This window comes from Glycine max, chromosome 20 (assembly GCF_000004515.6).
Source record: "Glycine max cultivar Williams 82 chromosome 20, Glycine_max_v4.0, whole genome shotgun sequence".
Classification (NCBI taxonomy): domain Eukaryota; kingdom Viridiplantae; phylum Streptophyta; class Magnoliopsida; order Fabales; family Fabaceae; genus Glycine; species Glycine max.
Window position 1 is genome coordinate 809,795 of NC_038256.2, and position 25,030 is coordinate 834,824.

The 25,030-nt window shown below is 33.6% G+C and overlaps 4 protein-coding genes across 6 annotated transcripts; all 4 read left to right on the forward strand.

The window, feature by feature from the left end:
* Positions 1–6,171, forward strand: LOC547735 (3-ketoacyl-CoA thiolase). 2 transcript variants are annotated; one of them, XM_006605344.4, is made up of 15 exons: positions 1–109; positions 219–363; positions 802–875; positions 1,913–1,997; positions 2,200–2,326; positions 2,490–2,588; positions 2,670–2,737; positions 2,816–2,923; positions 3,009–3,086; positions 3,161–3,293; positions 3,392–3,488; positions 4,125–4,248; positions 4,633–4,741; positions 5,003–5,086; positions 5,841–6,057. In XM_006605344.4, exons 2-15 carry the CDS (start codon positions 259–261, stop codon positions 5,885–5,887), a joined length of 1,338 nt encoding a protein of 445 aa, XP_006605407.1. In that variant the 5' UTR covers positions 1–109; positions 219–258; the 3' UTR covers positions 5,888–6,057. The 2 variants fall into 2 exon arrangements, with proteins under 2 accessions (XP_006605407.1, NP_001237076.1); NM_001250147.2 differs by lacking the exon at positions 1–109 and having other exon boundaries at positions 206–363; positions 5,841–6,171.
* Positions 6,172–6,593: 422 nt separating this feature from the next.
* Positions 6,594–12,175, forward strand: LOC100806143 (uncharacterized). Its single transcript, XM_003556583.5, has 9 exons — positions 6,594–7,008; positions 7,729–7,926; positions 8,381–8,478; positions 9,358–9,445; positions 9,534–9,737; positions 10,248–10,504; positions 11,205–11,295; positions 11,382–11,595; positions 11,730–12,175. Exons 1-9 carry the CDS (start codon positions 6,835–6,837, stop codon positions 11,939–11,941), a joined length of 1,536 nt encoding a protein of 511 aa, XP_003556631.1. The 5' UTR covers positions 6,594–6,834; the 3' UTR covers positions 11,942–12,175.
* A 1,246-nt stretch (positions 12,176–13,421) lies between these two features.
* LOC100806672 (protein DMR6-LIKE OXYGENASE 2) lies at positions 13,422–16,094 on the forward strand. Its single transcript, XM_003556584.5, has 3 exons — positions 13,422–14,041; positions 14,839–15,166; positions 15,694–16,094. Exons 1-3 carry the CDS (start codon positions 13,599–13,601, stop codon positions 16,000–16,002), a joined length of 1,080 nt encoding a protein of 359 aa, XP_003556632.1. The 5' UTR covers positions 13,422–13,598; the 3' UTR covers positions 16,003–16,094.
* Positions 16,095–16,902: 808 nt separating this feature from the next.
* Positions 16,903–24,592, forward strand: LOC100801527 (probable N-acetyl-gamma-glutamyl-phosphate reductase, chloroplastic). Of its 2 annotated transcripts, none has more exons than XM_041013110.1 (13): positions 16,903–17,489; positions 19,740–19,874; positions 20,352–20,459; positions 20,739–20,825; positions 20,951–21,001; positions 21,114–21,185; positions 21,432–21,551; positions 22,438–22,498; positions 22,603–22,683; positions 23,323–23,402; positions 23,500–23,589; positions 23,936–24,064; positions 24,173–24,592. In XM_041013110.1, the coding sequence occupies exons 3-13, from the start codon at positions 20,397–20,399 to the stop codon at positions 24,278–24,280; spliced, it is 942 nt and encodes a 313-aa protein (XP_040869044.1). In that variant the 5' UTR covers positions 16,903–17,489; positions 19,740–19,874; positions 20,352–20,396; the 3' UTR covers positions 24,281–24,592. The 2 variants fall into 2 exon arrangements, with proteins under 2 accessions (XP_040869044.1, XP_003555702.1); XM_003555654.4 differs by lacking the exon at positions 16,903–17,489 and adding an exon at positions 19,309–19,561.
* Positions 24,593–25,030: the final 438 nt, after the last annotated feature.

Sequence of the window (25,030 nt, forward strand, 5' to 3'; positions counted from 1 at the left end):
TTAAAGTTAATTTTTCAGATTTGAAGAAACTCACCCAACATTATTCAAAGATGAATAATAAGTTTATTCAGTGAAGACATGACCCTTTTGAAGTCAATTTGTCCCTTTGGTATGTTACTTCTTACACAGAAAGAGTTTAATTTATATAATTTGCTATGTTACTTCTTATAAATAGAAAGGGTTTATTTATATACTTGTTTCTCTTGGCTAAAACTCAGCATCACATTCACTCGCACAACACAGTACAGGAGCTCAAATATGGATAAAGCAATTCAAAGACAGAGAGTCCTGCTTGATCATCTTCAACCCATTTCTTCAAGTTCAAATTTTTCTTCTCAAACCCATCAATCTACGGATCTCTCAGTAAGTGGGTGTTTCATTGTTTTTCTTTTAAGTTTCTCTGTTTTTCAAAGTTGAGCTTTTCTGCCTCTGCTGAATGCAACTATGATTGATTTCTAATCTTCAAGAGCTTAATTATGTTGTCCTGTTTATGTCAGTACATAAATTTGATCCCTTGTTAACTAGTTCATTAAATAACACATGGACCCACAAAATTTGGTGATTTCTAGTAAATTTCAACAGATAAAAGAGTGTATTGATGCATTCAATTTAGTGTATATTTTGTGATTTGTAATAAATTTCAACAGATAAAGAGAGAGTGTATTAAAAATAGTGTGTTACTAGCATTTCTTAATTGAGGATTAAATTTATTCATAATATTCTGAGTCTGTCCTTCACTTTCTGAAGCATATGTGGAAATGTTTTACCCCTTTTTTAAGGTCTTTTCCCACTTCTTGTTAGGCTTCATTATGTTTTGCCAAGAATTCTTCGCACGGTCAAATAGGTGGATCAGATGACGACGTGGTGATTGTAGCGTAAGTTTGCCTATATAAACCATCCTTTCGTGTGATTTCTAATTCGTTGTTTTGTGGTAATAATCCAATTAGTCCTTGAAATATACGTGTTCATGTTGTTAGTCCTTAGAAGTAGGAATGCTCATAACCCTTCTCGGTCTGAAGTATTTTTTGATGTGTTTGAGTTCAAAAAGTTAAATCTTATGCATTTTGAAGACAAATTTAAGTTGTATTTTGGGTTGAGATTATACTTCCGGTTGTCTCAACCTAGTTCAATGTCATATATTCTTTAAAAAAGTGTATTTTTTTAAATGATTATGTTTTAATAATATAATTTATTGGCTTAATAGATAATATTTTGAATAACATGATATTATAACAAATTATCATATATGGTAAGTTTATTGACTTTTACAATACTTATCTTAAAAAAAGACAGCAATGGTTTGGATGACAGAGTAGAAGTTTTTATACTTCTCATTAAACTCTATCTTACATTGATATTATCTATCTTGAGATATATATCTTAAAATACACCGTAATTATACATGTATATTTCTTCAATTTTATGATTTAACAATAAATAATGTTAAGATTCGTATATTGTGTCAACAAAGTGGGTTGATGATCATGTTTCATATATTGTGGGTCTTAATTGGGTCGAGTTCGGATTTAAATAATGATCCTATCAATATTTTGGATCAGGTAAAGACATGTAAATCCATGCCGCGAACACCCTTACTTAGAAGATGAGAAATATTACATCCGTGGTCCCTGAATATACATATGATCCTCATGTTACTGAATGTGTATTTTGATTACTGTCAAATTAGCCCCTAAGGTCAGCGATTAATTTGACCGAGGAAATACATATTCATGGATAATTGGATATCATTCAAAGACTGGACTAGTTTGGCTGACGCTATAGTTTTATTACTATCATTCAAAGACTAGTTTGATTGATACTACATCATTTAGGGACAAATTTGACTATTTACTCTATGATTTTGTTAATGGCATTATTGAACCTTTAGCTTTAATTTCTCTGCAATAACCAGTGCATATCGTACTGCCATCTGCAAAGCAAAGCGTGGGGGCTTTAAGGATACCCTTCCAGATGACCTGCTTGCCACAGTTCTGAAGGTAATTATTTGGTTTGATTAACTAATTAGTTAATAAAAAAAGATTGGAAAGAAAAGTATTGTATAAAAAATGGTTTAGTGAACATTTATAATGGTTTATGATTGGAACATGATGTCAACCTTGAAATGTTTTGAGCTACTTTTGTTGATCAGTAGTTTATTTATTTATTTCTGTAGTTTCTAAACTATGAGTTTTCCTATAGGCTGTAATAGAGAAAACAAATGTGAACCCAGCAGAAGTTGGAGACATTGTTGTGGGCACTGTACTGGCACCTGGATCAGATAGAGGAATTGAGTGCAGAATGGCTGCCTTTTATGCAGGTTTCCCAGGTACATTTTGTAGTCTTCATTGAGCATGGTTTATATGAAATTTCTTATTGACTTTACTGAATGTAGAAGTACTCATGAGGTGACTTCATTTGATTATGCTTGAAGTTAGTATGTATTTTAGCGCATTTTCTAATATGATGGATCTTCTTCATTTTTCAACCAGAGACAGTGCCTCTTCGAACTGTCAATAGGCAATGTTCATCTGGACTTCAGGCGGTTTCTGACGTAGCTGCTTATATAAAAGCTGGGTTCTATGAAATTGGTCAGAATGAATCTAGACTGTGTACTTAAATGCCATGGCCTTGTTATTTCTTTGGCCTAATCTTCCTAATATTTGATGCAGGGATTGGGGCTGGATTGGAGTCTATGACAGTAGATCGTGTGAATAGGCTTCGCAACATTAACCCAAAGGTATGGTGAAATTGTATATTATTATGTCCACATTTTCCGTTGAGGTATATTCCGCTTGACTTCTCATTATATTCACAGGTAGAAACCTTTGCAGAAGCCCGGGATTGTCTTCTTCCAATGGGAATTACTTCTGAGAATGTAGCGCAGCGTTATGGTGTGACAAGGCTAGAGCAAGATCAAGCTGCTGTGAGTATGACAAAAGTATTTAGTGTGCCAAGTATATATGAAAAAGATTATCAGGAAGCATGAAATTTTTAATTTGTATAATTAGGTTGAGTCTCATCAGCGTGCTGCAGCTGCAACAGCAGCTGGTAAGTTCAAAGAAGAAATCATTCCAGTTTCTACAAAGGTAGGTACCAACTACCAAAATGAATTTTCCTATAGTGTTAATAATGCTATTCTACTAATGATTTGTTTACAAAGTTTGTGGACCCTAAAACTGGAGTGGAGAAGAAAATTGTTGTTTCTGTCGATGATGGTATCCGGCCAAACACAAATTTAGTGGATTTGGCAAAGCTGAAGCCTGCATTCCAGAAAGATGGAACCACAACAGCAGGTGCTAAAGAAATCTTTTTCATTAACTTTGTTAGTCTGGGGGAAATCTTCTACCTTGTGAATATGAATGTATTTTTGTCTCTCTTTTTTCAATTTCAGGGAATGCTAGCCAAATTAGTGACGGTGCAGCAGCTGTTCTCCTCATGAAGAGAAGAGTGGCTGTGCAAAAGGGGCTTCCTATACTTGGAATCTTCAGGTACACAATAATAATGCATCGTCAAAGAAATTATTTTTAAATACTAGTCACATCAAATGTGAATCTAGACACAAACCTGCATCTGTCCTATAATGTGCACACCACCTGCATTTAGCTCGAAGTACATGTTTTCTTGTAGTCCAACTCAATGTCTATAGAAGCTGCACTTTCAACTAGTAATTTGATTAATTTTACATCAAATTAGAAGAAAGTTTAGAAGTCAATTCAGTTTCTGAAAGTATGTTTTAGATAAACATAACTACTAACAAAACAGGCATGTAGATGTAGGGCTTCTGTACAATAAATACTTACATTTGGCATCCTGCAGGAAAAGCAATTTAAATTGAGAAATATTCCTAGTTATATTAATGGGATACTTATTAGGTAATTTGTCTGAAAAAGTTGTTGTAATAAAGGATAAGCAACGCTTGAAACTGTGCTTCGCAGTTTTGATATTAGAATATTATATGCTGAAAGGATATTTGAAATCAGTAACTCATAAATATTACTTGGAAATCTATTCAAACATGGACCTAAACTGAAATCAGGCTTCTAATAAAACCTTATTCATTATTATTTTTTATATTTTTACTTTGAAAACTTGAATTCATCTCACAAGTGAATTCGATTTTTCAGGAGTTTTGCTGCTGTTGGAGTAGATCCTGCAGTCATGGGTGTTGGCCCTGCTGTTGCTATCCCAGCTGCAGTGAAATCCGTGGGCCTTGAACTTGGCAACATTGACTTATTTGAAATCAATGAGGTAAAGGTTTTAACAGTTGTCATTACAGGTTCTATTTAGATAAACTTCTCCATAAACACTGATAGCCTATAGGAGAAGAAAATAAGAAGGCAAAATTCATTGAGTTTCTCTCATAAGCTAAAATCAACTTATGCACCTTAACTTTTAGAGAAGTTAAATGTTAGAGCTTCTATAGAAGTCAAGTGCACAAGTTTATTTTAACTTATAAAAGAAACTCAAATTATTTTACCTTCACATTTTCTTATCCTATAATTGCTCAGGGAGAAGTTCATTCAAACAAGGCTTTAACTAATAACTACTTTTTATTGCATATTTTCACTACTGCTAAATCTAATTTCAAATAATCTTGTACTGAACATTTAGAAATATAATGGTCTTGTGTAGGCATTTGCATCACAGTATGTTTATTGCCTCAAGAAATTGGGACTTGATCCCAGAAAGGTCAATGTCAATGGTGGTGCCATTGCTCTTGGACATCCTTTGGGTGTTACAGGTGATGTTGAGATGTTCAGTCAGAAATTTAACTTACTTTTGCCTTATTATTTTCTTATTAAATGGAAGAGGTAATGCTAAAATCTTCAGAGAGGCACCTGCAACTGGAATCTTTATATTACTGTGACATGTTTGCTCATGTATTTTTCATCTTACGACAGGGACAAGCCGTCTTACACTTCCAAATGAACACATTTATTCTGTTCATCTTTCATGAACCTAATGCTGACTTTGTTGGTGAATTTACATGCTGCCATTTCAGGTGCACGCTGTGTTGCAACTTTGTTGAATGAGATGAAACGTCGTGGCAAGGATTGTCGCTATGGTGTAATCTCAATGTGCATAGGTGATTTCTTCTTCCGGCCTCTCTCCATCTCACACATAACAGTAAAAAGTTGAATATTTGAGAAAAAGTGAAAATTGAAGTCAAAATTAGTTTTGTAACAAATGCATGTCACTCAAAAGCTGGGAGATAAATTTTAAGAATACTTTCTTGGTTTGTAGGGCAAAATAGCAAATTAGTTCTTGTAAGTTGACACTAGTAGCCTGGTAGGTGTATAGCTAGCTTACACAGAAGATGGCTAGGCTAGGGGCCATGTTTGGATAAACTTTTTCATAAGCACTTATAGCAGGAAAAAAAGGGTAAAATGAAATAAACTTATTCCATAAGCCAAAATTAGCTTTGCAAAAGTTAAAATCAGTTCTTGGAGTAGCTGAATAAAATAAGTTTCTTACATAAACTAAAATTAACTTATGCATAAGTTAAAATTAGTTTATGAGAGAAATTTATTTCATTTTTCCTTCTTGTTTCTTATACTATAAGTGTTTACAGGGAAAATTATCCAAATATGGCCCTGACAGTTAAAGTACCTTGCCGAATAAGTTAGTGTATTTATTTCCAGAAAATGTGCTGTCTCAGAACAGGAAAAGAAAAGAAGCACAAGAAGAAAAGTTCTTACCAATAAAATTAAAAATGGAACTGAAATGAGAACAGTGAGTAAAACTAAGGAGAAAATAAACAGATTAAGAGTTCATGCATGTGAGAGTTTAGAGTGTTATTCCTTTCCTTTTTAACATTATTGAAATGTGCATCATTCCAGGGTCAGGTATGGGAGCTGCTGCTGTATTTGAAAGGGGAGACTTTTGAAGATTTGTGCAAGTTTAGAAGAGTTCATACAAATAACGATCTTTTGTCACCGTATGCTTGACATTAGACATCATTTGAAGTCTTTCTATTTTGAATTCAGCTTTGATTGAAATATTACAAAAAATTGGAAGTGTAAACAAGAATTATTTTAACCATGAATTATGACTCAACTATAGCATTGAGTTTGCTAACTCAATTTTGCCCTTGTTGTAAGATAATCTCTTTCAAACAAAAAGATAAGAAAATGAAACAAGGAAGATACAAAAATGTTAATGAACCCAAAATACAATTCTCGCTACTTAAGAGTGGATACTTTGACCATGACTTAAATATTACCTTGGCCACATAGCCTAAGTAATTTGTGGGTAAAGTAAGTATAAAAATTGTCTGTGCAGTATCCTATCTCCTTTCCCTTTTAGTTTCTGTACTTGTTTTTTGATTTTTTTTTAGCTTCTGGACTATGGTTTTAAATGTAATCATCTTACAACAAAAACCAAGTTTAGATCATTGAAACAAATTTTATTCAAATTGAAAAGTTTCATTTCAAAAAAATAATATAGGTTTCCACGTTCAGAACCAACTTTAAAGTCGCCTAAATTAAATAGGGCACATATTTAAAATTCGATTAGTTTAATTTAATTTAACACACCGAACATAAGGTGATGTTCACTTAAACACTCACATAAATGTGACGTAAAAACGACGTCGACTCATTCCGTCGTTCGTACGCTTAAAACCTCTAAAAACGACGTTTGGCATAGCATCACATTGCTTTTGCAAGAACACAGTTGCATCCTTCATCCAATTCAAAACGAAATTGACACAAACTCAACAGATCGAAAATCCATAATGTTGTTGCGTAAGCAACAATAAAAATCTCCCATTTGTGTTTTCTTCTCTTCACGCACACCAACAAAACCTCTCTCTCATCGGAATCTCCAAAAAGAATGGACAACAAAACGCAGCAGTCCGAGAGTAAGCAAAACGACAACGACGAGGAAGTTGCGCCAAAACGACAAGACCCTAACCCGTCGTCTGGCGGGTGGGGCTTTTCACCGCTCTCGTTTCTCTCCGATCTTCAGAAGGCCGCCGCTGTTGCAGCCGAAGAGATCTCTCGCAATGTGCGTTTCCAAACGACATAAATATGTGCAGTTTTGTTTATAATTTGGTTTTGATCCAGTGAATGCATTCATTTCAATCTCTGAATTAGTTGTTTATTTGTTGGTATATATGTGTTTTTCCCTTTTTATTATTGTTTTAATTTTTTGCAATAATTTTATCATGAAATTGGGCTTATCGGAATTCTGAAATATGCTGCACTAGGTGTTTTCGGTCAATATATTTGTTTTTTTTGCAATATAGTACACTTCGTCAGTGTGAGATTTTCTAGTAATACAAAGCATGTAGATTTTTTTTTTTTGAAGGAGACTATATAAGGGTTATGCCTGGTTGGAGTGAAAATGGATAATGTGGGAAAGAGATTAATGCTTTATTTTTCCAATAAAATCTATCTTGATTGCTTGTAATAGATAATATTGAATGAAAAAGTAGAGGCATTAGTTATTTAGCTATGGAGGATTATTGGGAAGAATGATTGAAGAAGACTAGATAAGGGTTATTTTTGGTTGGAGTCAAAAAGGGTATGTGGGAAAGAGATTGATGCTTTATTACTTCTAATAGATCATATCTTAATTGCTTAAAATAGACAATATTGAATGAAAAAGTAGAGGCATTAATATCTTGAAAATTATTTTGATTTGGAGGGTTGTGAACTTGTGAGGCAGAATCATTAGGAGGGTATCGAATTATTTGTTGTGAAATGATGGTGTTTTGAAATGCAGGCTGCTGTAGTTGCAGAGACAGCATCAAAGAGCATTGTGGAGTTGCAAAACAAAGATGAAGATTCAAAATCTTCCAAAAAGGTTGAAGGGGCTGAAGGATCTGCAGATGAGAAGGAAAGTGACGATGAGGGTTCCAAACTGCGAAAATCTGCTCTCGAAAGATTGGAGAAAGCTAGTGAAGAGTCACTGCTTAGCCAGGCAAGCATAAAAGGATACTTTCCCTTGGGGGGTTGGGGTGGGTTAATTTGCAATTTAGATGTTAGATTTTAATGGAGTTGAGCATCTAGCTCTACACATATTATGCAGATTTATTCTCATGTCTTTGCTATGAATTAGCAAATATGCAGATTTTCTGTTCACTATCACTTTTGCTCATCTTTTACACTGATATTTTTTCTGCTGAGTGATGATTGAAACTTGTACTATCTAGCTTCTAGAATATGCTCCTATAAGTATTCACTCTTAGAAGTTTGGTTTTGTCTCGTGATTGTCATGAGTTGTGACTTGTGAGTAACATTGATGGTGTAATTCCGTCGCACTGTTCTATCAGAGAAAAATAATAATTCTGTATTTGTGAATGCAAATTGTGTGCTTTTAGGTAGTCTGTACTCATTCATTAAGCACTTATACCTGAGCTCCCTAATGTGTGTAGGGTTTGAAGGTTTTTGATAACTCTGTGGAGACTTTTGCTTCTGGGGCATGGAGTGCTTTAGGGAATGCATGGAGAGGGGGCACTGATTTTGTTCAGCGGTATAATTCATTGCTTTATTTATTTATTTTTACACTGACCCACATGGGGGTTGTTCTGTATGTCTAGTTACTGATCATTGCTCTGATGGTGATATGTTGATATTTTGATGGAGATAAACATCTATGCTACTTGAAAATATGTAGAATTAATTATTAAAAATACTTCAAATATAGTAATAGGAAAATGCTACAAGTTGTGAAAACTTTGGATTTGTTAAAATAGCTTTTGTGAAGAGCATTTTTCTTGCACTCCCTCCTATTGGTGCCACATTATTTACAATTTCTGAGTTGGCAAGTTTGTTAGGCCATGCAGCATGGTTATTTGGGGAGGGGGAGTGTAGAGAGGAGGTGGTTTGTTATTTTGGTTATTGTTGGCTGAGAAATAGTTTTCTGGTGGTTCCTTGTAAGAGCTCAGGCTCTCCTTTCTACTTTCATTAATAATATTTGCTTATTTTCTGGTGTTCTACCGATTCTCTTTTTAGATCATTCAGCGTTCCTCAAATTTCTGGTATAGATATATCAGTATTATAGTTGCATAAAACTTCTCCACTCTCTTTGCTTGCTTCAAATATGCTATATTTTTCTTCTTTTTTTTCTTCCTGTCTTTTTATATTTAATTTATAGATCTGACTACTGTTGACTGAGAAAAATGTTTCATTTTTTAATTGAAACCACGACCATTGTAAACTTTCCTGCATTTTGTTCATAGTATCCGTTGATATTCAATGGAAGCCTTGTGTTGCCTCTAGTATTCCATCCAAGTCACTCAGCAAGGTTTAATTTTAGAATGCAATCATAAAAGATGTGGTTGTTTCTTATCATTCAACAAACTTTGTGTTTGAAGGCCATGAACCTGAATGATGTCCTTGTGTTCTGTAGGCTCGAGAATTCTGCAACAAATCTTTCAGGATCTCCGAAGCATGACGGGCCAGGAGCTGCAGGTGCTAATGCATCTTCTCTATTAGAGGTTTGGAAAATTTGTCATTCTTTGATTGATATTCATTATCAATAATTACAGATATACATGCATATTTCTTCTATTCATTGTGCTGCAGACAGGAAAAGCTTTTACTGCAAAGGGAATGCAAGTTCTTGAATATGTTGGTAAGGAGACAATGGACTTATTAATCAGTGAAACTGGAATTGAGGTTGAGAAGGATAAAAAAGAAGGTGAAGAACAAAATGATGAGGATCAATTATTAGAGGAAGTGACTTTTGATCGATGCTTTTACATTTATGGAGGTCCAGAACAATTGGAGGTATTCTTATCGTCAAAAGATATAGAAAAATTCTCAAAATATCATTTCTGTATGTTATAGAATATCTTAGAGTATCTTAAATGATTTTCTTAAACCAACACGTATTAATCCCAGTGACAAGAAGCTTGGTCCCCCTTAAGCAAGGTCTCTGGTTTGAGTTTCAACTCATGTGAATGAATAAAATAGGTGCTAGGAGAGATTAGCTTCCTTAAGTGAGTCCATCCAGCTCAACTTGGATTAGCTAGGGGTCCAGAGTGGCTTCTAGATACTCAGGGTCCTAGACCAAAACGATCTCTTAGAAGTGGTTTCCTTTTTTAGTTTTGAATTAGAAGTCTAATAATAGTATGAATAGGGTTGTGCATTGTATTATATTCTATTGTTCAAGAATTTGTTCTCTTTTTTCCTCCATCTCCACCTAAATATCCCTATAATTTCAACACTATCTTTTATGCATTAAATTGTGCTATTTTAGATTTTGGTTTAGCAAATTATTTCATATGCAATACTCAGGAACTGGAGGCTTTGTCTAGTCATTATGCCTTGTTATTTAACCGAAGAAAAGCAAAGTTATCAGCTGAGCAGAAGTCTGTATATGATGGGAAGCTTAAAGAGGTCCAACAAATATTTAATTTGAATACTGAAATTGATAGAAGCAATGCTGATTCAAACAAAGGAAAGACAATAAAGAAAGGAAATGAGGGAAGCAGTGATGAGATGAAGAATTTACACGATTCTAGTGTTGGCAAGGCTGCTGAAATGGCTGGAGGGTAATTTAACTGGCCTCACAATTATTGATGTTTTATTCCCCTACCATTGCTGCCATAAATTTGAGTTTTAAAGAGTTCCATTTCTGATATGCTAAAATATTACAATTCTATGAACCAAAAGAATGGTTACAGTTCGATCTGCAAGGATGTAAAAGTATGGGTTTAGAAACTCTACGTGTAGATAATTTGGATGTTTGTATGCAGGATAAAATAGATAACATGTAATTATGGGCACATGATTGGTAAAAGCAAACCAAGTTTGAATGTGTTTGCCTATTACTTTACTACAACTGTCATGAGCCAACTATCCCAAAAGCCATTAGGTGAAGAGAATAATGGTTTTACTTTAAATCTAACACATGCCCTCACATGCAAGAGCCCTTTGGATAATAATGCACAGCTACACTTGGTCTATACTTCTACTTATTATTAGAATGGAGGGTGGTAGGCAAGGATCGAATCTAAACCACTTGGCCACAGAGGCTCTGCTGATTTGTCATGTGCAAACTATTCCAAAAGCTTAAATGATTTCATATATAATATTACATCTCTTTAATTTCTTACCCCCTCCCACTTTATGATCCTGGTCTTTCTGAGTGGTTCTGATCATTATGCAGTTTCACCATTTACACAGATTGAGGATGCCTGCTTCACTTCACTATATTATATGCTATATGTGATGCCTTCTTACCTGTTGCAGTTTTGCTAACGCCTTGGCTGGACTAGCTGCTAATGATATACTTCAGAGAACTAATGCAAGATTGGAATCTCTTCATTCTGAGGGAGTTCACGTACGAGAAAATATTACAGAAATTGTGGGCAAAATTTATTCTTATTGTCATAAAAGTGAGTAAAATGGTGCTGCTTTTCTTTGCAGAGACTATCTGAAATGTGCTGTTTTGCCGTGTCTCAACTTCTGGTGTTGGGAAAATCCATCATTTCTCGTGCCAACAACACTGAGGATGAAGCTGATGATGATAAGGCAAACGTTGAGTGGCCCGAAGATGTTTCCGCAAAAGCTAATATCATAAGAATAAATGCCCAAACCATGATTGGATATGTGAAAGCAGTTTCCCACAGTTTCATTACAGGTTGGTTGCCTACTGATTTCACCCTTTATCATCATCACATATTAAAGTATATCCATTGTATTTGTATGCCACGAATTTCGATCATTCTATGCTCACTTAGGTTTACCATTTGGCGCTTGTGATGTATTTATCAGGCATATCTGATGTAACTGAGGCCTATCAAGCTGCCATTAAAGCTGTTACTTCTGAGTCTCTTTCAGTTGTTACCCAGAAATCAGTTCAGGAAAAAGCCAGTGCCTTCTCTGAGCACCTTCGAGCGGATCAAACCACAGCAGCTTGCAAAATCCAGGACGGGATGCAATTTTTAGCTCACGTTCTCATTTCAACCTCTATGAATGCTGCTTGAACACCAATGTTCCTATTTGTAAATAGTCAGTTTAATTAGAAAAGTGATACCACTCAACTATGCTTAGTTTATTTCGACCGTGCAGTGATGATTGAATGTTACTCGGTCTTAGTAGTGTCTGAACTGGGGCAAATTTGTCCTGTTAAATTAATTCATGCAGCTTGTTTTATTCTTTAATTCCTCAAACTGTAGAAACTGTCACATTTTCTTCAAATCAAATATCACTTCACATAATCTATATGGACTTTTCTCATTTCATATATGTATGTCATAACATTTTCCAAATCATTCATGTTATTAATTTAAAGCAACCTAGAAGTTGATATTAGTAATATATTGAATATTCCGCAACCCTTAAGTCGAGCTATTCCTTAGGTATTTATCACTGAACTATTCTGTTCTGGCGGTTATTTATGTTTTCGAGAATCCACCACAATGTTGTCCCCATTTCATACCATTCTTCTAAATTCTAGTCCGACCTTACATTTGCTCCTTTTAGGGTCAATTTTCACATATTGATATTTGATAACTATGCAGTTAGTGGTCATTCTAATTAATGGAAACTCACTCCACAAAGTAATCATAGCATAAAAAAAGTTACTTTCACATTACATTAGCTTGTGTCTTGGAATGTGAGTTTTTCCGTTGAACATTAGTTTAAACGCATAATCAATACTAACAGAGTCATGTGGAAGTGATTAGGATACATGTTTTTTTTTTATCAATAAATATTAGTTTTTGTTAAAAATATTATTGATTAGGATACATGAGATAGTGGTAATGTGAATTACAATTAGATTCACGTAGTAGTGTCAAGGTGGATTATTGTTAGCCAAATCAACACTTAACAAAACTTACTAATAATATGAACAAATTTTTTTCACTCTTAAAATATTATTGTTTCAAATAAAACAGAAATATGTTAGTGACTATGATCAAATTTTAAATTATTTATCAGAACCAAAAATTTATTGAAACTTATTTTGTACCACATTTTGTGAGGGTCTTATAAAATCCAACAAATTTATTATATATAATATTATATAATTCTTCTAAAATATATATTATATAATTAAATAATAATAATAATATACTAATATTTACATTATTTTTTAAAAAAAATTGGTAAATTGAATCTTGAGGCATAAAGTACAATTATAAACGTACTTACATATTATTCATCAACATCATCCTTAAATTGGCAGCAAAAATCAAACTCATGTTCGTGGATATAAGTTAATTATTTACCAATTGGACCAACGGTCTAATATTTACACTATTAATTAATGCATTCTAATTAGTTTTCTTTCTTTCTTTTAACAGCTTTATATACGCTGACGAGTCTTTTTTGTATATGGGGCAGTGCGATAAAATCCTTACTCAGTCACATGTTGGTTACGAGAAATTGTGAAGTTGCTGCGGTCCCACTTCAAATATGTTTACACATTTATTTGTCTTTCCTGCAGTTGCAATTCAGGCATTTTTGTCCGCATTCACCCTTCAATGGCAAAGTACTAAAAAACATGTCCAGATTCTATGTATTTCAGGCTAAACCCACACAATAAGAAACAACAATAAGAAGCAAAATTAAACTTGTGTTCTTCCCACAACTTAAAGTAAGACTCTAGTTATTTGCAAGTATAAGGAATATCTAGCTATGGGAGACATTGATCCAGCTTTTATACAATCCACAGAACACCGTCCCATAGCAAAGGTGGTGGAAGTTAGAGAGATTCCAGTGATAGACCTTTCAGAAGGTAGAAAAGAATTACTCATTTCAGAAATTGGCAAAGCATGTGAGGAGTGGGGATTTTTCCAAGTAATAAATCATGGGGTACCCTTTGAGATTAGTAGAGAGGTTGAGATTGTCTCCAAGAAGTTCTTTGAGACGAGCTTAGAGGAGAAGAAGAAAGTGAAAAGAGATGAATTTAATGCAATGGGGTACCATGATGGGGAGCACACCAAGAACGTAAGAGACTGGAAAGAGGTGTTTGATTACCTTGTTGAAAACACTGCACAAGTCCCATCTTCCCATGAGCCAAATGATTTGGATTTGAGGACTCTCACCAACCAATGGCCCCAAAACTCTCCTCATTTTAGGTAATCTTAATGAGTTCAATGTCAATTTCATTCTTGAAATTGAGATTTCTTATGTTATCTATTGGTTTGTGATAGTATGAAATAGTAAATTTAATCCTTGTTTTTGTTTGGTAATAAATAATAATCAATTGATTTATTTGCTAACTCTGAAATTGGTACAAATTTTCAATTCAGTTCTTCAGTGTTGTAACAAAGTATATTTAGTGGCATTGGTCAATGAATTTGGTCCTCAACACATACTAACATCAGGGTAGGGTCAAATTGGGTTTTTTAAACCATCATAATTAGGGCCCAAGTCATGATACCTTGGGCGTATTTCTTCATGTTTAAGTCCTTTAGGCCAACTATAAGACTAATTCTTAGTGTGGAATTTAGTCAAAAAAAGCTTCATGCTCCTCTTCAAGGATGTGTTCTGCCAAACTCGGCTCATCCCCACTAAGGATCAAATTGATTGAAGATTACTACAGTGAGAAATTAAATTTGGTTCTTTGTTAAATGTAAAAGGACCAAATTACCTGTTTCGTAATGTTAAGGATCAAGTTCATTGTTGGCATCAATTTATGACAAAATTGATGTTTTACTCTGGTGTTAATCATGCAAATGATCAAAAAGAACAGAAGAATAGAATTTATTTTGACACACAATAGAGATTGTTCTACACCAACATAACTCATGTAGGATCATGTATACTCTCGTTTGATTTGACAATAATTATTTAAAATCAAGATGAAACTTGCACATTTCAAAACTAAATTCGGCAGAGAAATATTCACGGGTTGAAGATTATGTTTCATTAGGGAAACATTGCAAGAGTATGCTCGAGAAGTGGAAAAGCTAGCTTACAAGTTGTTGGAGCTGATTTCACAGAGCTTGGGTTTGGCTGCTGACAAATTCCATGGCTGTTTCAAGAACCAACTCAGCATGGTGCGACTCAATTACTATCCCGCATGCCCTTTCCCTGACCTGGCACTTGGTGTTGGTCGCCACAAGGATTCCAGTGCTTTAACTGTGCTTGCCCAAGATGATGTTGGAGGATTACAAGTTAAGAGAAAATCAGATGGAGAATGGATTCCTGTTAAACCTACCCCAAATGCATTTATTATCAATGTGGGGGATATAGTTCAGGTATGTTATTAGTACATGATTTTGTTAACATCAACTCTTGAAGTATTACCCTTTCTCCTAAATGGTCCCTAAAGTCAAAAAAATACTTAAGTAGTCAAGTATTTGAAATCATTCTAATTAGTCTTCCAAATGTAAAAGAATCCTTTTCAAATTGGTTCTTAAACTTTACTCAAATATGTCAACTTAAGGACTAAAGTGATACATGTTCAACGCTTTGGAGATTACTTAAAATAGTTTTATTACTTTAGGGACAACTTAAGAGAGAGGATAATACTTTGAGGACGAAATTGGTGTCAAAATGTACTAAATGATTTGTTTCTTTTCCACAAAATAATATTCTATTATTAGTTTCTTAAAATTAGTCCTTCATAGGCTGATGTGAACAATTACTATGTAATATGCTTTAGCTTGAATCATCAATTGAGGACAATATAATTGGTTCAATCTAAATGCTTTAGCTTTACTCCTTCATGGTTGAATTGGTTCAATCTAAATGCTTAGGCCAATGTTGGGGGTTACTTTTGCAGGTTTGGAGCAATGACAAGTACGAGAGCGTGGAGCACAGGGTGGTGGTGAATACAGAAAAGGAAAGGTTTTCAATTCCATTCTTCTTTTTCCCTGCTCACCATGTTATGGTGAAGCCTGCCGAGGAGCTGGTAAATGAGCAAAATCCAGCAAGATATAGAGAATACAAGTATGGTAAGTTCTTTGCCAACAGAAACCGGAGTGATTTCAAGAAGCGTGATGTGGAGAATATCCAAATTCATCACTTCAGGATCTTGGATGAGGCATTTGGGTTGGCATCCTCAATATCATCCATATCTGAGCATAACTAGTTCTATCTGCTAGTTCCATCATTTCAAATCCAAACAAAATTGTGTTGGTTCGATTCTGCCAATAAATAATAAAATATTGAGCTTTAGTTCTAGTATGTGTTGTTCTCTAAATTTTTATTCTATATAAAGAGTTCAAGACATGGACTAGTGTAAGTTGTAGTGTGAGTATCTGGTAACACCTTAGAAGTCCTGGTTGAGTATAAAATCACTGTGAAATCAATACAAAAGAAGACATTTTATCCATTTTATACCCTTAATTGTAGGAACTCTGTTAATCTCTTCATATAAATAAACATGGTAAAATTGTCCTAACAGAGGTGTATTTGTTTACTAATGAATTAGTTTGATTAAATCCTCTTTTTCATAAAGTTAGTGACTAGTAGCCATTGTTCCAGTAGAGTATAGATGCGGCAGAAAAATCCCGTTGCTCCAGTAGCCGTCGCAGGAGTCGATGTACCAAAGTGATTTTATATAATTTCACCAACAAAAAAACTCATTTCTTTTAGCGATTTTATATAATATTGGCTATAAAAAATGTTCGTTGTTTCTTATAAAATTTTTAATATGTTTGAATCCATGTAAAATTAAAATATATAACTGTTTCACTTACAACTAAGCTCGGTCAACACAAACTAGCTCCAAGCCAAATATTTCAATTTTATACAAAAACTTTGTTAATCAGTTAATATTGTTTCATCAAAATTCTTTAAAACCGCTACAAAACTGAAATTACCAATCAAAAACTATATTAAAAAAATAGATAGTTTCATAAAGAAAAATTTTAGACAGTTAATTTATTTATTTCATTCAACCCTATTATTCTACCAATGTTTAACCTTGTTAATTGATTATGTTATACTGGTAATCTCATTCACCAAATACCAACAAAAACATGTGCCTAATGTCAATGTGTGTATATAGTTGAACACCAACACCAATATGATATATATGCCCATACATCCATACCATTCTATATATTACAATAACATATTTTGCTTCTTATAACAAACAGCCAAAAAACCATGGTAGAGATAGATCCAACTTTCATTCAATCACAAAAGCACAGGCCAAAGCTCTCCATCATTGAAGCTTAGGGCATTCCTGTGATAGACCTCTACCCTTTATTAAACAGTTCTTCCCTTGAAGAGCTTGTGAAGGAAATAGGCAATGCATGCAAAGAGTGGGGGTTCTTCCAAGTGATAAACCATGGAGCCCCTATAGAGCAGGGAGAAGATTGAAGCAGCTGAAAGGAAGTTCTTTGGGCAGAGGAAGGAGGAGAAGAGTAAGGTGAGAAGGGATAATGATGGTGTGCAGGTGATGGGGTACTATGACTCAGACCACACAAAAAATGTTAGGGACTGGAAAGAGGTGTTTGATTACACCGTGGAGGAACCTACCTTGATGCTAGCTTCACTTGGCCCTAATGATGATCATAAAGAACTCACTCAATAGTATAACCAGTGGCCTCAATAACCACCTGAGTTCAGGTACTACTACTTCAACTATATATATTCATTCTCATGATCTATATATGCCTAATTGTAACATGATGGGTTTTATGGTAGCTTCAGAAACTTAAAGGTTTTGGTACAATTGTTTTCTGAACTAACAGCTGAATGACTTTTGATACACTATAAAGAAAAATTATTATTACATGGTCCATATCTATCATAGCTCCAATCAATCTCTACGTAGCATATAATTAAGTGTTTTTTTACTATTACTTGTAAATTAAAAAAATCTTAAATATATATCACATAAAGATTCATTAACATATTTAATTGAGAGAAAGTTAATATATTTATTATGGATATCGTTCTCTGTGTGTCTGATGAAAGACTATAATATTTAAAATTGACATGTGCCACGCGCGGATATATTATAATGAAAGACTATTTCCCACAGTGAACAAATAAATTGACTGCGATTATCAACTTATAAACGGGCCATCCATAATGCAACTCTTTAATCTCCCAATTTCGCATAATGTTGGGAAAAACTTAACCCACTTAGCCAAAAAATAAAATAAAATTAAAATATATAAGTGAAGAGCAACTTTTACTTTTGAGTTAATTTTTAGGATTCAATTAAATTTAAACTTATGAGTTAACTTTTTTTATTTTTTTATTATTAAATTTAATTCCAGAAAGCGAGTTCTCCTCTGATTTTGAATAAGAGGTGCAACTGCAATAAATTCTTCTTGAAAAGTGGAAAGAGTAGGATTGTGCTATTTGGTTAGTAATTTTTTTTTACAAAAAATCCATTTTTACAAGAGGCACAATTTATTTGGAAAGTCAATGAGCAAAAGTGAGATTCAAACACAATTTGGAAAGTTCTCCAAGAAACAGAACACATCAACCATCTTTGGTATGCAACGCCATCAAATTCGATTTGGAAGCGATGGGAAATTGTAGTGTAGTGAGTACAAATTAAAGAAATAATAATAAAAAATGGCAAAAAAAAGTAGAAAGGATGTTCACAATCTAATTTAACGACATTATAATAATTATAATTAAATACAATTTTTTTTCTCTCTCCTATATTAGCTGCATCAAATTTTTTAACTTTCTCTTCTCTTTTATCATCATTAAAATTTTAATTTATCTTTCCTCTATCTCTAAAGTAAATCTAAATGCTAAAAAAAAAAGCGTGAAATCTAAGTTAATCAATTGTTGAGAAAATTGATTCAAAACTATAAAGGAATTTGAAAAGGCATAATAATAATAATAATAATAATAATTGTTTAACTTAAAGGAATTTGAAAAATCAACAATTTTTATAAAGGAAAATCACGTGAATTGGAGCGCTATTTTGTTCTAATTTTTATTTGATATATATATATATATATATATATATATATATATATATATATATAATATTCAAGATAGGGGAATTGTAATGGAAATATATCTCTCCATAAAAAAATATAATAGAAATATGTCAATCGTTAATTAAAAATGTTTTGACAACAATTATTTGAGTGCAGAAAATAATATAATAAAAAACTTAGTGAATTAAAGTTATAAAAAGGAACTGTTTAGAGTTATGTTTATTTTGCTGTCACAAAACAGTTGCGTTTATTTTCATATTCAACTTCTTTTTAATTAATTTGATTTACTTTCTTTAATAAGCAAATGAAATTATAAAAAAAAACTAGAAATCGAAAGAAAACATTTATTTTTATAATAATTTATAATTTTTATGATGCATTCACATTTATATTAAGAGGGGGGAGAGAGAGAGAGGAGGGAGAAGTTAAAAATTTAATACTAATAAAAAGAAGAAAGAAAAGAAAAAGTTTGAAAATTTAATTATAATTATTAAACGAGCTTTAAAAAGTAAAACCCGACCCGAATAGAAGTATCCGAAGAAGAAGAAGAAAGAATCAGTTCCGTCATCAGAAGAATCGTGGAATCTTCATGCAATGCTTCTTCCCATTTTCACACTTTGTTAACACTTAATTTTCTGATCCCAATCTCGTTAAGCTTCTTAGCAACAACACAAAATGAGCGCCATCTCTTTCAGTTCCATCCATTTTCACACTTGGAAAAACCCCAAGGTACTCTTTTTTTTTTTTTAAAAAAAAAAATTTGTTTTGTAAAATGTTGCCACACAATGTTTCGTTAGTAATTATTAGTATGCGGGGCACGATTTTGTTTTGATTCTGTCACTTTTTTCTTATTCTTCTTTTGTGGATAAATGAGTTTTATGTTGGTGTTGTTGTTGGTATTTTTCAGGGGTTTGGAAAGGTGAGAAAACAACCACATGGGAAGCTACTTGTAAAGTGTTCCAGCCAGAGTGGGAACCCATCTTCTTCGCAAAATGCGGTTCGTGTTGGTGTTGTTGGAGCTAGTGGCTACACTGGTTCTGAGGTAAGTTACATGGCACATAATGGTTCTAAGTGTGCTTTCTTGGTTTGGCATGCAGAATGGTTGGAAGATGGAGAATTAGTAGAGAGGACCGAGTAAAATTCATTTTCAACCCTAGTTATGGTTTACAGTGAGAATGAGTTATAATCAAGGATAATTTCGGCCCAAATGTCAATGTTTCTGGATCTCTACGACCTTAATTGTGGCTGCGTTGATCACATTTGTCTACAATTTCCCACAATTTCAAGTATTGCGATGAAACCGTGACTGAGATCGCAATTTAAAACTTTGGTTATATTTAATTTCTTGATTTTTGCTTGTGCTTTTGGTGTTTACAACTCAAGTGTAAACCGTGAAGTGACTTTTGTTCCAAATTGTTTGCATTGCCAATTTCCATGTACTTACCCAAGCAAGTTGAAGTCACTGTCTTTTTTTATCTGGTGCTACTGTGTTGTGAGATTGTGATACTTTTTGGGTTAGGTTCTGCGACTCTTGGCAAATCATCCACAGTTTGGGATTGCACTGATGACTGCGGATAGGAAAGCTGGGCAGCCAATCTCTTCTGTGTTCCCACATTTGAGCACTTGGGTATGGCTGGTTTTAGATATGATGTGTATTGTAAAAGATATTTTCATTCATTTTTAGTTAGTTTTTTTATTTTATTTTATTGAGGGTATGGTGTGCTATCACCTATCTGTTTTGCTTCTTCTAAGTGAAATTTGCGAACCTTTTCTATGATGATCATAGAGGTTGTTGATATTCTCAGTCATCATTTTCTTGAGCAATCCTCATGGCGTGATTATGAATTATGCATGTTGATGCACTGTTATGTAAATTACATAATTTGAACTTAACCCATGTTTGCAGGACTTGCCAGATTTGATTTCAATAAAGGATGCAAACTTTTCTGATGTGGATGCTGTATTCTGTTGTTTGCCTCATGGAACTACTCAGGTTCTTTCTTATGTCTTTTGAGTTTTGTATTTACCCGAGTTTGCCAAGAGAGTGCTTGATAAAGTATATCAAATATCAATGCTTAAAAGTTAAGACTATTCCTTAGATTTTCGTCTTGTTTCCAGGAAATTATTAAAGGCCTACCAAAGCACCTGAAGATTGTTGATCTTTCTGCAGTATGTTTTAAATAACTTTTGTCTCTTTTAATTTTTTTTTCAAAAGCAAATCATTATACAGTATGAACAAAGTTTTGCTTCATATCAGAATTGTAAATGAGGGATTTTGTAGGATTTTCGTCTAAAAGATCTTTCTGAGTATGAAGAATGGTATGGTCAGCCGCATAGAGCACCAGATTTACAGGTGGGACTCTTGTCCTCTTCAATTACACAAGGGTCTAATTTATCTAGGTCCACCTTAAATCAGTATAGCACGTTATCAACTTATATTATAGACTGATGAAGCACAATGCAATCACTATTTATGAATTTGACTTATCAGCTTTTGTTTCTGTTCATATATGAGAATCTTGAATCTCAAGTTGAAACCACCTTTCTTGTTGTATAATTTTGTTTTTAATGCTGAGTTAATCTAGTTATCTGTATCCAGAAAGAAGCTATATACGGATTGACAGAGGTTTTAAGGGAGGAAATACAGAATGCTCGTCTAGTTGCTAATCCTGGTTGTTATCCAACTTCTGTTCAACTTCCTCTTGTCCCATTGATAAAGGTCAGCATGCTTACTTTGCACTACACAATGCATATGTAAAATAAGTGAATTTTCCTTTTAAGAAAATGGCATGTGATTAAAATGCTAAAATTAATATAAAATTGTGTTCTAAATTTCTAATGCTTCTGTTCTGTGACTGTAACTTGTATCTACTAGCTTTGGCTTTGCATTGGCTTCAAATTTATGGTCTAGGCTGTTAAGCTTGATGTACTTTTCACTTTAACCAGATTTCTCCGATGTTCAGTTCACGGCCTGTTTAAGGGAATCAGTGTTTCAGAGATGTGAAGAAACTGATAGCTCTCCTGCAATGACTAGTTTTTAGATCACCCTTTTTTTGTCTTGTTTATTCTCCTTTTGTTTTTCCTTGATGATGATTTGATTTCTTATCCTCCAACCTTTTATACTTCTATCATTTTCTCTAAACAAATTTCTTGTTTTATCAATAAAAAATAACTATGCATATTTTGCATTTATTCAATAACATTTATAGCACAAAAGGGAGGAGTATTGAATTTATGTTGTTGTCCATTTAGTTTGCATTAAAAGGCATTACATGGCAATAGTGATATTACTGCTATCATGCTATGCATTTACATCTATCTAGTGAATTGGTGAAAAATATCCAGGATTCTGGATAACATATGAATTTGGCTTTTGGATGTGTACCTGTACTAAACTTATTTATCGAGTCTGTCTACCTTGACTTAAGTACTCAAGATGCTAGATCAAGAGTTGTTTTCAAGGATGGAAGCATTGTCCAAGGACTTAGGCTCAGCTTTATGCTTATTTTAAAAACTGATTTTTCTGTATTTATTGATTTTATGATGCTTGAAGTGTTTCAAATCCCCTTTAAGTTTCTTCTTTCTGAGTTTTCTTAGTTTTGCAGGCTAGTCTTATTGAGCTTAAAAATATTATCATTGATGCTAAATCTGGTGTGAGTGGAGCAGGTTAGAATTTTGATGCACATCTTTTGTATTTTATTGCATGTATTTCACAAAACATTCTCAGCTCAAGCTTTCCATGTGGTTCTGTTACTTGGTTCTTGTTGCAGGACGCAGTGCCAAAGAAAATTTATTGTTCACTGAAGTAACTGAAGGTCTCAATTCTTATGGTGTTACCCGGCATCGCCATGGTAAGTCTAATTTTCTTCTTATTGGATTTATGTATTTCGAATCTTACAACTTCAGCCTAACTAATGCACATAACATATTTTATCTTCCTGTTTATACTTTTGTGATATTTTGGAATAAACTAAAATGATATAAGTGAAAGTAATATTATAATAGTCGATTTAATTATTTATTTTCACTTATATCCCTTATAATATTAGTTTTTCAGCCTAACTAATGATGAAGTGTCGAGGGATTAGTTTTATTGTAAGAGCTGTGTGATCATACAATAACCACTTGAGGCAGAACCAATAATACTTGTTACACAAGTTTTCTGATATTTAAATTGGTAGAGCCGTAGGAGCCCCCACCTTTTATTACACTAGTGTCAAGAAGGGCTGAGTGATTTCTGCCGGGGCTCCATAATTTAACTGCAACTTGATCATGGACTGTGATTGTGTTGTGCGTCTCTTCATTAACTTACATTGCTGACCTCTTTTTTGGTGATCCCTTTCCCAATTGAACAACATTGGATTGAGCATTTTACCATCAAGCTCTTATCCTATTTGTTATATATTGCCAATGATTTGATTTTAGCTATTGGGGACATATTGGCATCTGAATTTGAATAGATCTAATTACCTTATTTTTGTTGTATGCAGTTCCTGAAATTGAACAGGGACTTGCTGATGCTTCAGGTTCAAAAGTAACTGTTAGTTTTACACCACACCTAATTCCAATGGTAAGAGTAGCACCGACAGTTCTAATGTTCTATCTTCTGTATTCTTTTCTTCTTGTTTGTCAAGTAAATTAACAAATGCTTCTTTGCCATTTATAAGAGCCGTGGTATGCAATCAACTATTTATGTGGAAATGGCTCCAGGAGTGAGAATTGAGGACCTGTACCAGCAACTGAAGCTCTCATATGAGGTTTATCTTTTTATTTCACTACTTGTCACCTACCACTAGTTTTCAAAAATGTAATGTATGATTGCATATATGCCGACAAATACAAAGAATGCAGGTTGAAAATGATACTTAATGGTTGTCCTTCATTGTTGAGGAGAATTTTTTTGGTCATCCAACTCTCCGCATCATATTGTTTGAGATCTCAGAATTCTCTTTAACCAAGGATTTATCCTGCCTGTTTCACGGGGCTGTGGAATGTGCTATCTTGATTCATGGTTTATTGCTTTATTAGTATACTTTTGGGTTCATGTTTGAATTTCTTGGTTTGACCCTTTATTAATTTCTCTTTTCTTTCTGGTGATTTCAGGACGAAGAATTTGTTGTTGTGTTGGAAAATGGAGCCATTCCTCGAACTCACAGCGTTAAAGGGACTAATTACTGTTTAATCAATGTTTTTCCAGACCGAATTCCTGGAAGAGCAATCATTATATCTGTTGTATGTTTTAATTTTTTTTCTCCTATATATCCAGCTGAAATTGTGTATTTAATGATATTATGATATTATTGTTGACATGACTCTAAGTATGTTGATGTGTTGTTGCAGATTGATAATTTAGTGAAGGGAGCTTCAGGTCAAGCTTTACAAAACCTTAATTTGTTAATGGGATTTCCAGAAAATTTGGGACTTCATTACCTGCCTCTTTTTCCTTAGAGTAGTTGTCTTGTCCAACTAGAGCTCCAAATCTGAAGCCACAGTTCCACCAAAATACTTGATGGAGCAGAGGAAATATTTTCAAGTTATGTATTTTCATTCTCTAGATTGTAATGTGAGATTCTTCAAGAATTTAGAAGGGAATTGGTTATGACATTGGCAGGGATATTAAAGCAATTTCTGTTTTTTTTTTTTTTTTTTTTATCTGTAATGTTAGAATAAGTCTCGAAGGTGGTGGCATGTAGTTTTCCAAGGTTGGATATCATAAAATATTTAACAATAAAAAATAATCTAATTTGAATACTTGTGGCAAAAGATATATCACTCTCATGATATTGCCCAAACAGGGCATTTTATCTAAACCAACCCACTTTAGTAAAAGACTGGAAATAATCCAAGCGTACGCTAAATTTTAAATTCTATTAACATATGGTACGCATCTTCAACTTTTCAACAAGCGAAGGAACACCGAATATAAAACTATCTAGATAGTCAAGTTATCATAATTTAAAACTAACTGATTCATGTCAGGTGACAAGAGTCATGATACAACAATTTTATTCGTACAGCTAGTGAGATTTATGTAGATGAGATAAAATTGTTCTTGCAAAGCACACTATAGATTTGGATGCTAGTTTAAATGCCCACCATTATGTGTTCAGAGATTATACAGTACCGATCCAAAAGGAAAAATATTTAGGGTGAAATCTCAAATTTCTAATGAATGTTTGCGAGCTAAACTCCAGTTTG